Source organism: Phycodurus eques, chromosome 11 (genome assembly GCF_024500275.1).
Source record: "Phycodurus eques isolate BA_2022a chromosome 11, UOR_Pequ_1.1, whole genome shotgun sequence".
NCBI lineage: Eukaryota > Metazoa > Chordata > Actinopteri > Syngnathiformes > Syngnathidae > Phycodurus > Phycodurus eques.
The window spans coordinates 9,303,712-9,316,051 of record NC_084535.1 but is presented as its reverse complement, the minus strand read 5'-3'; the positions used below and the strand labels follow the sequence as shown (position 1 = coordinate 9,316,051).

At 41.3% G+C, this 12,340-nt stretch overlaps 2 protein-coding genes across 4 annotated transcripts in view; one reads left to right on the top strand and one right to left on the bottom strand.

Moving 5' to 3' along the window:
• The first annotated feature begins 2,496 nt into the window (after positions 1-2,496).
• il22ra2 (interleukin 22 receptor, alpha 2) lies at positions 2,497-6,511 on the top strand. The gene is made up of 5 exons (XM_061690781.1): positions 2,497-2,560; positions 2,663-2,777; positions 3,510-3,691; positions 4,676-4,836; positions 5,922-6,511. The coding sequence occupies exons 1-5, from the start codon at positions 2,497-2,499 to the stop codon at positions 6,069-6,071; spliced, it is 672 nt and encodes a 223-aa protein (XP_061546765.1). The 3' UTR covers positions 6,072-6,511.
• Positions 6,512-6,680: 169 nt separating this feature from the next.
• map3k21 (mitogen-activated protein kinase kinase kinase 21) overlaps positions 6,681-12,340 on the bottom strand; it is a 35,393-nt gene continuing 29,733 nt past the window's right edge. The window contains exons 9-11 of one of the 3 annotated variants that reach the window (XM_061690779.1): positions 12,214-12,308; positions 10,587-11,366; positions 6,681-9,424 (exon numbers count right to left, since the gene is read on the bottom strand). In XM_061690779.1, coding sequence (XP_061546763.1) covers positions 9,141-9,424; positions 10,587-11,366; positions 12,214-12,308 — 1,159 coding nt within the window. In that variant the 3' untranslated portion in view covers positions 6,681-9,140. Of the gene's footprint in view, positions 9,425-10,586; positions 11,370-12,213; positions 12,309-12,340 lie in introns of all 3 variants that reach the window. The other 2 variants (XM_061690778.1, XM_061690780.1) reach the window with 2 other exon arrangements.

Genomic DNA, 12,340 nt, shown 5'->3' with positions numbered 1-12,340 from the left:
GCGGCATGTGTTTACGTAGATACCCGCTGGTGAATTTTTTTTTCTATGCGTGTAGCCTGCTCAGAGTGGAAGTGGGACGCACACGCTTCCAGTAACTCTCTTTACCAGTCACACTCGTCATCCTCATTCCTGGTATTTATTTGTTTTGCACGTTGGCCAAGTCAAGATTTCTGATAAATCAACATTTCAGAAATATACTTAAGTAAAGTATTGAATTTTAAAATACTGTTTGTTTCAAATGTAATTGTAAAATATTAAAGTACAAATATAAATGTAAAAAATTATGATAAATATTTGGTACACTTTGTATATAAATGTTAAAAGTGTGATATTTAGATTTAGAGCTATTTTGTTTAGAAATGCATTTTCTAAACTGTATTGAAAATGACAGTTCATATATTTACATTTTCATATATTACAATTCATATATAATCCAACTGATAAAATATTGCACAATATTTTTCTAACTATAAAAAACTAGCAGGTAGAAAATGGATGGAAAAACTAGTATAAACTAGTTTTTAAAAAAAAAAGTATATTATAGTATATTATATTTTTTTTACCAATATACAAAAACAATATGAAAAGATTTAACATTTTTATATTAATGTTATAAACCACAGGTAACAAACTCAAGGCCCGGGGTCCAGATCCGGCCCGCCACATCATTTTATGTGGCCCGCGGTCATGGTTCGACTTAATGTTTTTTGCTTGAATACCAAAATTGCAAATTGTCCTCACTTTTAATAATTTTGAAATATTGCCAGCCTTATTTGTTACCAAGCTGCTGTTTTGTGCTGGCTTCTCATTTCAAAACTGTTTATCCATCAATTTCTTATGTATATGTAATAATATGAGAGGATGGCTTCACAAGTCAGAATGGTCCTCCGAGGGATACCATAACTACAATGTGGCCCCGTGAGAAAAATGAGTTTGACACCCCTGTTCCAAACAATCAAACAAACATTTTTTAAAAATCGATTTCAACAGATTACATTTTTCATATTGCAATTTTTATATAACCAAATTGTGTGTATTATTAAATATTTTAAATATTCAGAATGGGTATTCATTTCACATTTTAATATGAACTTTTAGCTGACTAAAAATGTGTTTTTCATACAAACTTTTTACAAAATTTTACTTTTGGATTCCTGGAGTTTTTTTCTTTTTTAATTTTTTTTTGCAAAACTACAAATGATTACAAACACCTGCAAACCCAATATATTGTAAATAAATACATAAACTATGATGGAGTAAAAGGTTACCCTTTTGTGACTTAAAAATACCTTATATAACATGTAACCGTTTTCACATTTATAGGCATGAGTAAAACAAAGCAATAAATATTTATAGTTTCCCTAGTGGGGTCTGTGGATTATGTAACATTTCGTATAAACCGTATGTGCAACAACAATAACATGAAGGATAAATCAAAGCTATTTAGCAGTGTAAATGTAATCCTAGATTCCAAATTGACATCCTCGGACAAGTGTGTGCTTCCAACTTTGAGGAAACACTTTGGAAAGTAGATGACAACAGTGGAAAATTCTACACACCCTGGTTCCAATACGAGGTTTTTATCATACTGTATTAATGTATTGTGACCTATAACTTGCACAACTCCATTTTAATTGTCTTTTTATTTATTTTTATTTTTGTAATCTTTTCGAGGGCGGCTAAAAATAAACAACTGAAATAATGTGGTTGCCCGAGTGCACACCCTCTTTTAACTGGGGATGTGGTTGTGTTCAAAATTAACGATCACATTCAAACTCGTTAAATGGGAGTAAGCACACCTGCCACCATTTTCAGTGCCGCTGATTAACCCCAAATCAATTTTGGTTGTTTTAGCAGGCTTTTTTGGAGGCACATCCATTTCTTGTTAATTTCACTATTGCGCCATATAGCCATGGCTGTGCTGTAAGATCTGATTTCAAAAATGTCAGGAAAAGCCTACAAGAATAGCTCATCTTTGTTTGGGCAACCCCAAATAAAGTTCAGCTGTTCTAATAGGCACTTTAAACGGTGGCAAGTGTGTGCTGACCCCCATTTAATGAGTTGGAATGTGATTGGTTAATCCGGAACACAGCTACATCCCAGTTATGAGAGTGTCCACACTTGCACAAGCTCATTAACGCAGCTTATTTTTACTTCCCCTCCTAAAATAATTCACTTTGTTTTTCAGTTGAGTTGTATAGGTCACATCAATTGTGGGAAAAAAATTAAATGATATATCCTAGTTATTCTGTTGTCAATTCACAAAAATCTGGCATTTGAACATCGGTGTGTAGACTTTTTATATCCACTGGATAGTATATACTTTCGTTTGTGCCGGCATGTTGAAAAAGTGCTTAGTCATTGTTCACGTGGACTTCTGTAAAAGGACGTGGTCTGTGATCTATAACTTAAAAAAAAAAAAAAAAAAAAAGTAAAGAGGAAGTGGGTGCATGTTAAAAGTTGGAGGCTCGAGGGTCCATTGACACAGTCGACAAAATGAATAGCCTGCTGATTGGGGCCCTGCTGCTGCTCAACCTGTCCACCTGTGTCGCTGTGCCAGGTAAAAAAAAACAAAAAAAACACTTAAATCAAATGGTGTTTTATTTCAAATGTATTGTCTTATCATGTTGGACTTTGTTGTTGTTTTTTTTTGTGTCCACAGTGTCATCAGCTCCTCCCGCAAATGTCATCTTTGACTCTGTGGACTTTAAGAACGTCCTCCGCTGGACACCGCCCGCCAACAGCAGCGACGTGCGCTACGACGTCCAGTGGAAGATGTGAGGATACAGACAAGCAAATTACACGCACACAAAATCAGTACTTTATTGTTTTTGTTTTGGCTCAGTCTTTCCAGTTAATATTGCTAAACATGGAAAGGAACAGTTTCTCAGTCTCCACATACGTAGAGTCCCACAAGGCTCCTTTCAAGGACCCTTGAGACAGAATCACATTTCAAATAGCTAATATATAAATGCCATTTTTTTTTTTTTATGAATGTCAAAGTGTGTGTGTGTGTATATATACATATACATTATATATACACACACACACATTTTATTTTTTCCCCCCAGTGTTTTACGCTTTCGGCCTTGGGTTCATCATTTTCACACCTATGAGCAATTTAGAGTCTTCAATTTGCATGTTTCTACCATGCATGTTTTTGGGATGTGGGAGAAAACCGGCGCAGGCACGGAGAGAACATGCAAACTCCACACAGGCAAGGCCGGACTTGAACACAGGTCCTCGGAACTGTGAGGCAGAACCGCAGGGCACATAGAAACAAACAACCATTTGCACTCACATTCACACCTACGGGCAATTTAGAGTCTTCAATTAACCTACCCGGCATGTTTTCGGGATGTGGGAGTAAACCGGAGTGCCCGTAAAAAACCCACGCAGGCACGGGGAGAACATGCAAACTCCGCACAGGCGGGGCCGGGGATTGAACCCCGGTCCTCAGAACTGTAAGGCAGACGCTTTACCCCGTTTTTTTTCTTTCTGCTCCTCAGTTACGGCAATGCCGAGTGGCGGGAGATGGACGACTGCCTGGGCATCCGCAAGCTCCAATGTGACCTCAGCGGCGTCACCTTGGACCTCCAAGAGTGGTACTACGCCAGACTGAGAGCCTCATCCTCATCCTCGAGCAAGTCAGAGTGGGTCCTCTCCCCGAAATTCAGCCCCCGATGGCACAGTGAGTGTTTTTATTTCACATCTATATACTCGTCCTTATGATACAGCAGACATTTGTGCAACATCATCAAACTTCACAAACAATGACGAAAACTAAAATAACTTGACTTTTAGCATTGGCGATCTGTCTCGGATACTCGGTTCACATTTGGTAGCAATCAGACAAAATCGTGAGGAATTTGTCTTTGAAGGAAACAAAATGGCCGCCTCAAACAAGTTTTGAGTTTCTGGGTCTTTTCCGGCTTGGTTTCTTAAGACCTTTTTGCTGGTCGACTCACAGGAGATGTCTACAAAATTCCAAAAAGGGAAAGGTAAAGGTTTTGGGGGCTGAATTTTCAAAGAAATCTGGCAAAATCAGTTGGGGTTAAAGTAGTCGCTTCAAAGCAAATTTATTCATGTAGCGCATTTCATACACAAGGTGCTTTACATGATTAAAAGCATTTAAAAACAAAGAGGAAAAACAAGACCTAAGTAACCTAAGGAAAATAAAACGCTTCGAACTAAATGGCAAACCTCCTGGGAACAGTGAACCCTACCGTGAATAGTGAAAATCCGAGAACAATTGACACCCGCCCCGGCCTTTCAAAAGGGGGGTTGGAATTGCGTATCGATACCAGAAAATTGCAGCAAAGCACTTAAAATGGAGATGACCATAAAGCATCAACACTCTGCATCTAGCATGTACACATCCTGAACTGTATTCAGTCATTAACAAAACAAACCACTGTCACATGAGGCTCTATAGTACAGTATTACCTAGCATGCTAGCCTGAATAACAAGCTAGTACAAACTAATGTAACATCACACATGGGCAACAGATTTGAGCGTAAGCACTTTACACACACGGTGTAACTCCTTTGTACTTTTGCGAATGGCTTCTTGACTTTTTCCCACGTCTTCTCGTAGAAAAACAAGCCTACCGAATTTCCTGTTGGCATGTGAAACTAAAGTGCAGTTTTTTTTCTCTCTCTCGCTCCCGTTCAGCCAAAATCAGCGCACCGCTTCTGAGGCTGAACGCCAGCGATCGCGGCGGCATCGTGGTCCGCGTGAGGACCCCGCAACCTGTGGCCAAGAAGATGCAAAGCAGTCGCCTTTACAACAATCTGATCTACAAAATCTTTCTCATCGATGAAGTGGGCAAAGAGGTACGTCTCAACAAGCAACATGTCCACTTAAAAGTCTTTCCTGATACTTTAGCCTAGTGGTTAAAAAAAACAAAAAAACAAATAGGGATGGGCAAGTACCAATACCAGGTATCGGTATGGGGCCAATACCAGCATTATTTCAAGGTATCAGGTACTCGTGAAGGCTGTCAATACCGGCCACCGATACATAATGCAAAAAAAAAAAAAAAAAAAATATGACATAGAGTAAGTCATTGTTGCCAGTTGACAGGACACTGTGGCCATTTGACACAATGGCGACTCATCGAGTGCATCAGAAAGAGAGAGAGGTTTTTGTTGATAATCTTTTGTCATTCTGTTAATTGAAATTTGCTGTATCAAAAGTACTAGCGTTATCGGTACTCGGTATTGTGAGTACTCAAGAGTAAATACTCGTACAAGTATCGGTAAAAAAAATACAATAAAATAGTATCGAACATCCGTAATAGAAATTGTACCCAAATAAAGGTTTGATAACAAACAGTTCTCAAATATTAAATGCAAATGTAAGCTTAAAAGTAAAATACAACGGAACTGTACTTAAATGTGCTGTACTGGATAAAAAAAAAAAAAAAATCTCAAGTCACTGTCCATTTTTCCTTTTCAACCATTAATTCCTGTGTGCTTTTGGATGTGCGCTCTGTGGCTTTGTCATGCTGGAGGACCCATGATCAAAATCTCAAAATCTCAAATCTAGTTTCTCACAATGGGTAAGACATTTTGCCATAAAAATCTTTTGATCTTTTTCTTTTTTCATGATACCTGTGATTCAGTCAAGTCCTCCAGTACCAGATGTAAAAAAAATAAAAAATAAAAAAGGAATCCCACAGCATTATGGATCCTCCGCCATGCTTGACTGATGGCAGGGTGTTCGTCTGTAAACATGCGGTTTGTGTGCGTTGCTAAAACGTTCGATTTTTGCTTCATCTGTCCATAAAATATTGTTTATCATTTACTCTTTTCTATCAAACACAAGTTATCTTCAGAAAAAATGTTTCACTAGATCAGGAAATATTTCCCATTTGAGTAGCAATAATGGTGAGTATGACTGTATATATTTTTTTCAGGAGGTGTTTGAGCTACTTTGCTGCTCGGGGAAACTTCTGGTGAGCAAAGTGAAGCACAAGACGGAATATTGCTTCCAGTCGCAGAGCGTCGCAGCGCTGCAGGGGCGCAGCAGCGCTCGCGGACCCACAAAGTGCATCACCACACTATGAACATACTAACACACACACACACACACACAAAACACTAATATAAAGCAATTACATGTAAAATGTGTCTCCTTAAGAGCATGTGATGTACTCAAACTGAACACTCCATTTGGCACAGCATCCAAATAAAAATGCGTATGTGCGCGGTAATGTGATCAATATACAGTAACCGGACACTTCATTAGGTACAGCAACCGATTGGAAAGATTAAGCGGTGTGTGTGTCACACAGAGCTCCTTAGGCCACATGACCTCAGACGCCCTATCTCCACTTCCAAGAAGATCGAGCCTTTGAGTGACACAAGCAAAGCGTGAGAACTTTGTTGATATTCGACGTTGACACGCAACTGAAAGGACTTGAAGCAACGTCGACGACACCGCCACACTAACATATAACATTAGAATTATTACATTCATGAATCAAATGCAATCATGTTTTTACATTAAAATGTCTTCTTTAGTACAAGTGAGCTACGTGTCTGCCATCATTCTTTCAACTGTCAACAAAATGTTAAGGTTCCATAGAACACGATTAGGGTTTCAAGCCAAGGTTAGGGTTTCAAATGAGGGTTCGGAGGCAGGGTTAGGGTTTCCAATTAGGGTTCGAAGCAATAAAACAGGAAGCACACATCAAGTCTCAATTCCGACTTTATTGAAAAATGTTGATACTCTTGATGAATCAGCCAATGAAATACTGTAATAACAATAATAATAATAAGAATAAAAAAGTCACTGAAAGGCGCAGTGGATAGTGTGTAGTACTTTGTGTCGTTCCATCAGAGACGCATCAAGGTCGACGTCACTCAGTCTTCCTGGACTCCACGAGTACACAGCTAACGCACACGAGCAGCTGCTCACATTTTGGTCCTGCACAAACACTAAAATGTCCTTCAGTAACACCTCTTTATTTTTTTATTTTTATTTTTTGCCTTCATTTTGGTCCACTTGGCAGAAGCTCCATCAGAGGAAAAACATCAAAGACGTTCAAAACGGAATGTTCACATTTTCAAATCCATCACATAAAAGTGTGATTTCATACTAACGGTTGTATTTACACCATTCCATTTGGTGATGTCATAGAAAACAAATGAGTGTACTTTTTCTAAACAAGAGTGGCCTTGCATACTGGCAAGAGCTGCTTGAGTCTGCATAGTCCATCCTCACAGAGGTGTGTGTGTGTGTGTGGGAGGGGGGGGGCTAGAAAATACAAAATGGAGGCCATTAGCTGATCCTGAGGAAGCCATTTCAGTGGCTGCTGTAGAAGATGCCATGATTGAGTGTACAAAAAAGTAATCATGGGCTATTTTCAGGGTAAAAAAAACAAAACAAAATGAAGGGAGGCCCACATGAGGAGCGCAGGTCACATGATGCGCCGCACTGTGACTCCACTAAGTCATCAGGACAGGGTCGGAAAAGTCATCATGGTAATCCATTAAAAAAAAACAACCAGAAAACAGACACTTGTTTTCCTTCTGATTCCTTCATTGAACTGGTGCTTTTTCAACCTGCACTTCCTTTTAGGGCCTGTAGGTGGCACTCCAGATGCCATCCAGCACGGAGACGCTGTCCTCTGGCTCTGGAAGCACCACCGAGCAGCGCAGAAAGGAATATTTACATACTTGCTCTAAATAAAGGCATGACTTCTAAATCGGGTGGATGAACGCATGTACAGTACTGTTTTGTCCTGCCGGCTGCTATTAAATTACCTATAAAAATAGATATATAAATACAAGAATGTGTCGTGAACGCTGCAGCGGCGGTCAACGTTCAGCTGCACCAAGATGGTGTGGAACCTTAGGAATAATAATAACAATAATAATAAAAAAAATACTCAAAAGCATTGGGGGCGACGTCACCATGTTCAAGAGCACAGGTGTCAAACTGGCCAGATCCACGTCAAGTCAAGTTTTCCTTGACCTGTGATTATAACCAATTATCTAGCATAAAAGATATCATAATAATATAATGGGGCGATTATTAGGGTTCCCATGACTTTTTCCACATTTTGTCATGACGCCCGCTGGCCAGAAGCTGAGCTGCACTGTTTGTTTCGACGTGTGGCGTTATACTTCCTGTACCCTTACTGTTTTCTGTCACGTCACGCACCTCTGGACCCACGTGGACGCCATTTTGGAGATTGGGTCATTGTTTTGTTCTGGTGCTTATCGTGTTTGTATAGATCCTGTACATTTGATTGATAGCCAATTCTTAAAACCGTTGAATTACGGTGCGGAGTTTGGCTGTAACAATACAGGTCGGAGGGGAAAAAAAGTCTCATTTCACAGTTAACCGACGCAAATTTTGATCAAAGGCGAGAAGACAGAACGTTTGTCAAGGGAAAGATGGAAACTGGCTAGAACTTTGAGGGAGAAAATTTTTTTTTATTCCATTTTAGAATAAGCCTCACATAAAATGTAGCATGCCGACTTTTCGGATGTTCCGTATTTGGTAAGGGACACGAAGCGTAACCGTCACACATCTACAGTAAACGAACACACTCAGCTTCTGTCATGTCATGGTGTCAAGCAACATGATTTTGGGTAGAATGTACAATATGTTAACTTGAAATGGCATCACGAGAATGTGAATATATTTTTTTTAAATAGCATGGTACAAATGCAATTTCCAGTGGACTTTAAACAGCCTTTCCCAGGCTTCTCAGATGGAGCCAAGGGAATAAAATTATTATGATACATTTTTTTAATACCATAATAATTCACACTGTTGAAACTGATACTGTTCCACGTGTCTGTATTCTTAATTTTCTAAAAGCTGTTGTTGTTTCATTTTAAATGTCATTAAATCTGCTCTTTTTTGTTTTGCATTTTGTGCCCTTACTTTACCCAATGTCAACTTAAAACCAAGATACATACCAAACTCTGACATTTGACATGTGGTTTCGCAATTATAACTGCCCCCGCCCCCCCTCAGAGTAACCGTAATGACAACGTGGTCCGTGATGAAGACAAGTTTGACACCCCTGTTCTGGACTAACCTGTTCTATGCTGTAGAAGCTTTTGAACTAGAGGCAGTAAGAACACCATCTGTACGCCCGCCTGGCAGTTAATGCACTCTAGGAGAGGAACTCTTTCTCCAGCTCATAGACTGTGGGCCTGGCCGGGGAGCTCTGGATGCGGCACAACGGCACGGTGCAGTCGCGATTCTGGCCCTCGGCGTCCATGTCCAGCAACGAGCAGGCCTGTGCGGCCTTCTCGCCCGAGTAGTGGCCCAGCGAGTAGCTCTTGCCCAGGCGGGCCACGAGGCCTCGCGTGTGCGGCTTGGCCCAAAAGGAGACGGGCCGCGTGTCCCTGGTCTTCTTCGGCGCAGCGGGGGGCGGTAGGCAGTGAAGGCCGTTAGCTGCACACACAGAGAAGACTCTTTCACACAGAGAACACGCAAAATGGCTGCACCGGAGCCACTTGAAGAGGATATTTATTTATCTACAGTAGGACTGGGTAAACATTCATGTGATGGATTCATTCAAATATTTTTTTTTTGCAAATGCCCTGCGATCGGCTGGTGACCAGTTGAGGGTCCAGAGTCAGCTGGGATAGGCAACCTTAGTGAGGATAAGCGGTTTGGAAAATGGATGACTGGATGGATAAAGGTTGGCGTGGAAATTAAACCAAAATAAAAGGCAAATCCATTGTGCATTACAGAGGCTAAGAAAAAAGGATTCACGTGTCTCACGCTTTAGCTTCAAATAAATAAGTGATGTTTTATTTGTATTTTTTGTTTGTTTTTCAGCTTCAGAGAGGGCAGGGATAGGTCACCACAATGATAATAATACTTGTATCCATCCATCCATTGTACTCTATAGGGCTTGTTTCTTTTACCAATCTAGGCATAAACGTATATAAACATGCAGACAATATAGTAAACAAAAGAAGTATTGATTCAAACCAAGATTAAAATCAAGATAAAATCCCAACATAGAAGAAGGATGGATAAAAAGATAAAACAGTGAAATGAAAAAAATGCAGACTTTCAAGGTGACAATCCCAAAATAAAAGCAAAATGGTGAAAAGAAGAACCAATATTTTGTATTTACGGAGGGGGCCGCTTCTGCCTGATTTCAGGCCACCTCTGACATTATTAAAACTGTCATCATCCTACCCACATTGCACTAGTGGGATGTCATTTATAACTGCAATTGGAGTGTAATGCCGATGGGCGGTGCTGTATCAGAAAGAGTTGGAGGTCACCTCTAAAACTGTAGGAGAAAAGAGCTGTGAATGACGGATTTTCTATCTCACTCTAAATGTGCCTTGTTTGGTAACAGGAGACAAAAACAGAGCAGAATATGATTTGAATAATGTCATTGACATTGGATTTTTCAATAAAGGGAGAAGAAAATCAGATTTTGTAGCTACACAAAATGCACACAAGCCTAGTCCGTCCTCTGTTGCTACCTCTGAAGGTAGCTTAAACGTCAGGCCGACATTGTTTCACACCCCCATTTCATGTAAATACCATTTACAGGATACACGCAAGTGTTTAAAGGCAGTGTAAAACTCACCATCATGGTTGTTGTACTTTTTCCTGCGGAGGCGTGTCCCCGTGTTATGGTTCATCATTACCTCCGGCGATTGACTTTGGGTTTGTGGTGGCGGCGTCTGTTTATTTTCCACGGGCGGTGGCGGCGCAGGCCGAGGGGTCTCGAGGTGATGACTGACAGGCACGAGGTCCACCTTGGCGGGGCCGCACTGCGACACCTCCGACTGCAGCAGACATTTGGTGGACTGACATTCTACTATGGCCGACATGGAAACCAAGTTGGCGTGCGGGTTGGGGGCGTGGCCCGCAGAGGTCTCATCCTTACGGGGTCGGCCGCCGCCGCTCGGGGGGGAGGTGCTGCGGCGGAAGCGGGTAGCACGCTGGAACAGGCCCTCCTTTTTTTTCTTCTCCTCCCGTGGCGCCTCCCCATCGTCTTGAGCGTTCTTAAGCGCCTCACGGATGTCATAGCCGAGCACGACGGAGGCCAGCAGCGAGCCGCAGGCGTACAGCACAGAATCAGTCTTGCGGCGGGTCGATATCCTCTTCAGGCTGTTGGTAGGCGTGAGCTGCGGTGTGGTGGAGGCGGAGGAGGTGGAGGTGGTGGTGTAGGGGTCCTCCGGACTCTCGGTCGGGCCGCCCTGAACCGCAGACGCGGCCCCGGCTTCCCCGCCGACGCCGGGAGGCTGCTGCTCATCCCGGCACAGAGGTAGATCCAGGTACACCTGGTTGGGGAACTTGATCTGCTTTGGTTTGGAGCTGCTGTCTGGACACTCCTGAGGGAACGCGTCATCTTGACCGCCTCCTGCTGGAAGTCAGGAACAATACTAATTTCAGCCGGAGATCACTACAATGCATTCTTCAATTTTTTTACACAGATACTCGCCGAAATGATATTAAAGTGTCTTGGGATCACAAATTGTGGCATATTTACGCAACATCATATTTTTAGGGGTGGAGGGTGGGGGGGTCATTCTCAGCAGGCCTCAGTCTCTATCCCCTAACAGGGGAAGGGGTTACAATGGACCACGCATATTCGCACTTCTGCACCCGCAGATTCACCTTTTCATGGATTTAATATACCCAATTTAAATGAATACAAATTTCCTCTCAATTTGTATTTTTATTTATTTTTTTAAATGTAAATATTTTCTTGGGAGGAACCAACCTCGAAAAGATCCATCCATGAAATTATTTGTAAGTGTTTTGGGATCATAGTTTGGGGGCATATTTAGCATTTAAACTAATAATATAGGAAATTATTGAAACATTTTGTGGGATGGAGGGGGGTAAATTTTCAAAATTAGGGCTTCATCCCTAACCCTGAGGGTTCACAGTACACATCAACAAAACCCAGATGCAAGAATCATTTTGGAGCAAATTTGTATCCACAAACACTGCACTGCTATGCACAAGGCTACCACCTACAGCTCCTCTGTTGCCAACACAGTTGCACTTTTTGGCATTTTTACGTTAGCTGTATGACAAAAAAATTCTGTGACATTCTCAAAATGGAAGACTGAGATAACCTTTATGGATTAGGTCTTTATGTCTACATGTGAATTACTGTTAAAACACACAATAACAAACATTTCAAACATGAAGAATGAGTAAATTTTGATATATTTCACTGCAAGGAGGAATGAAGGCACCTTGTTCAGCAAAGATGGCACAGAGGGGTACAGACTTCTGTGATTTCACCAGACTGGTGGTCCACGGATTGCTGCCATCTGAGAGGGGACGTACTCTGAAGAGAATACACACTTAACACCACCAAAA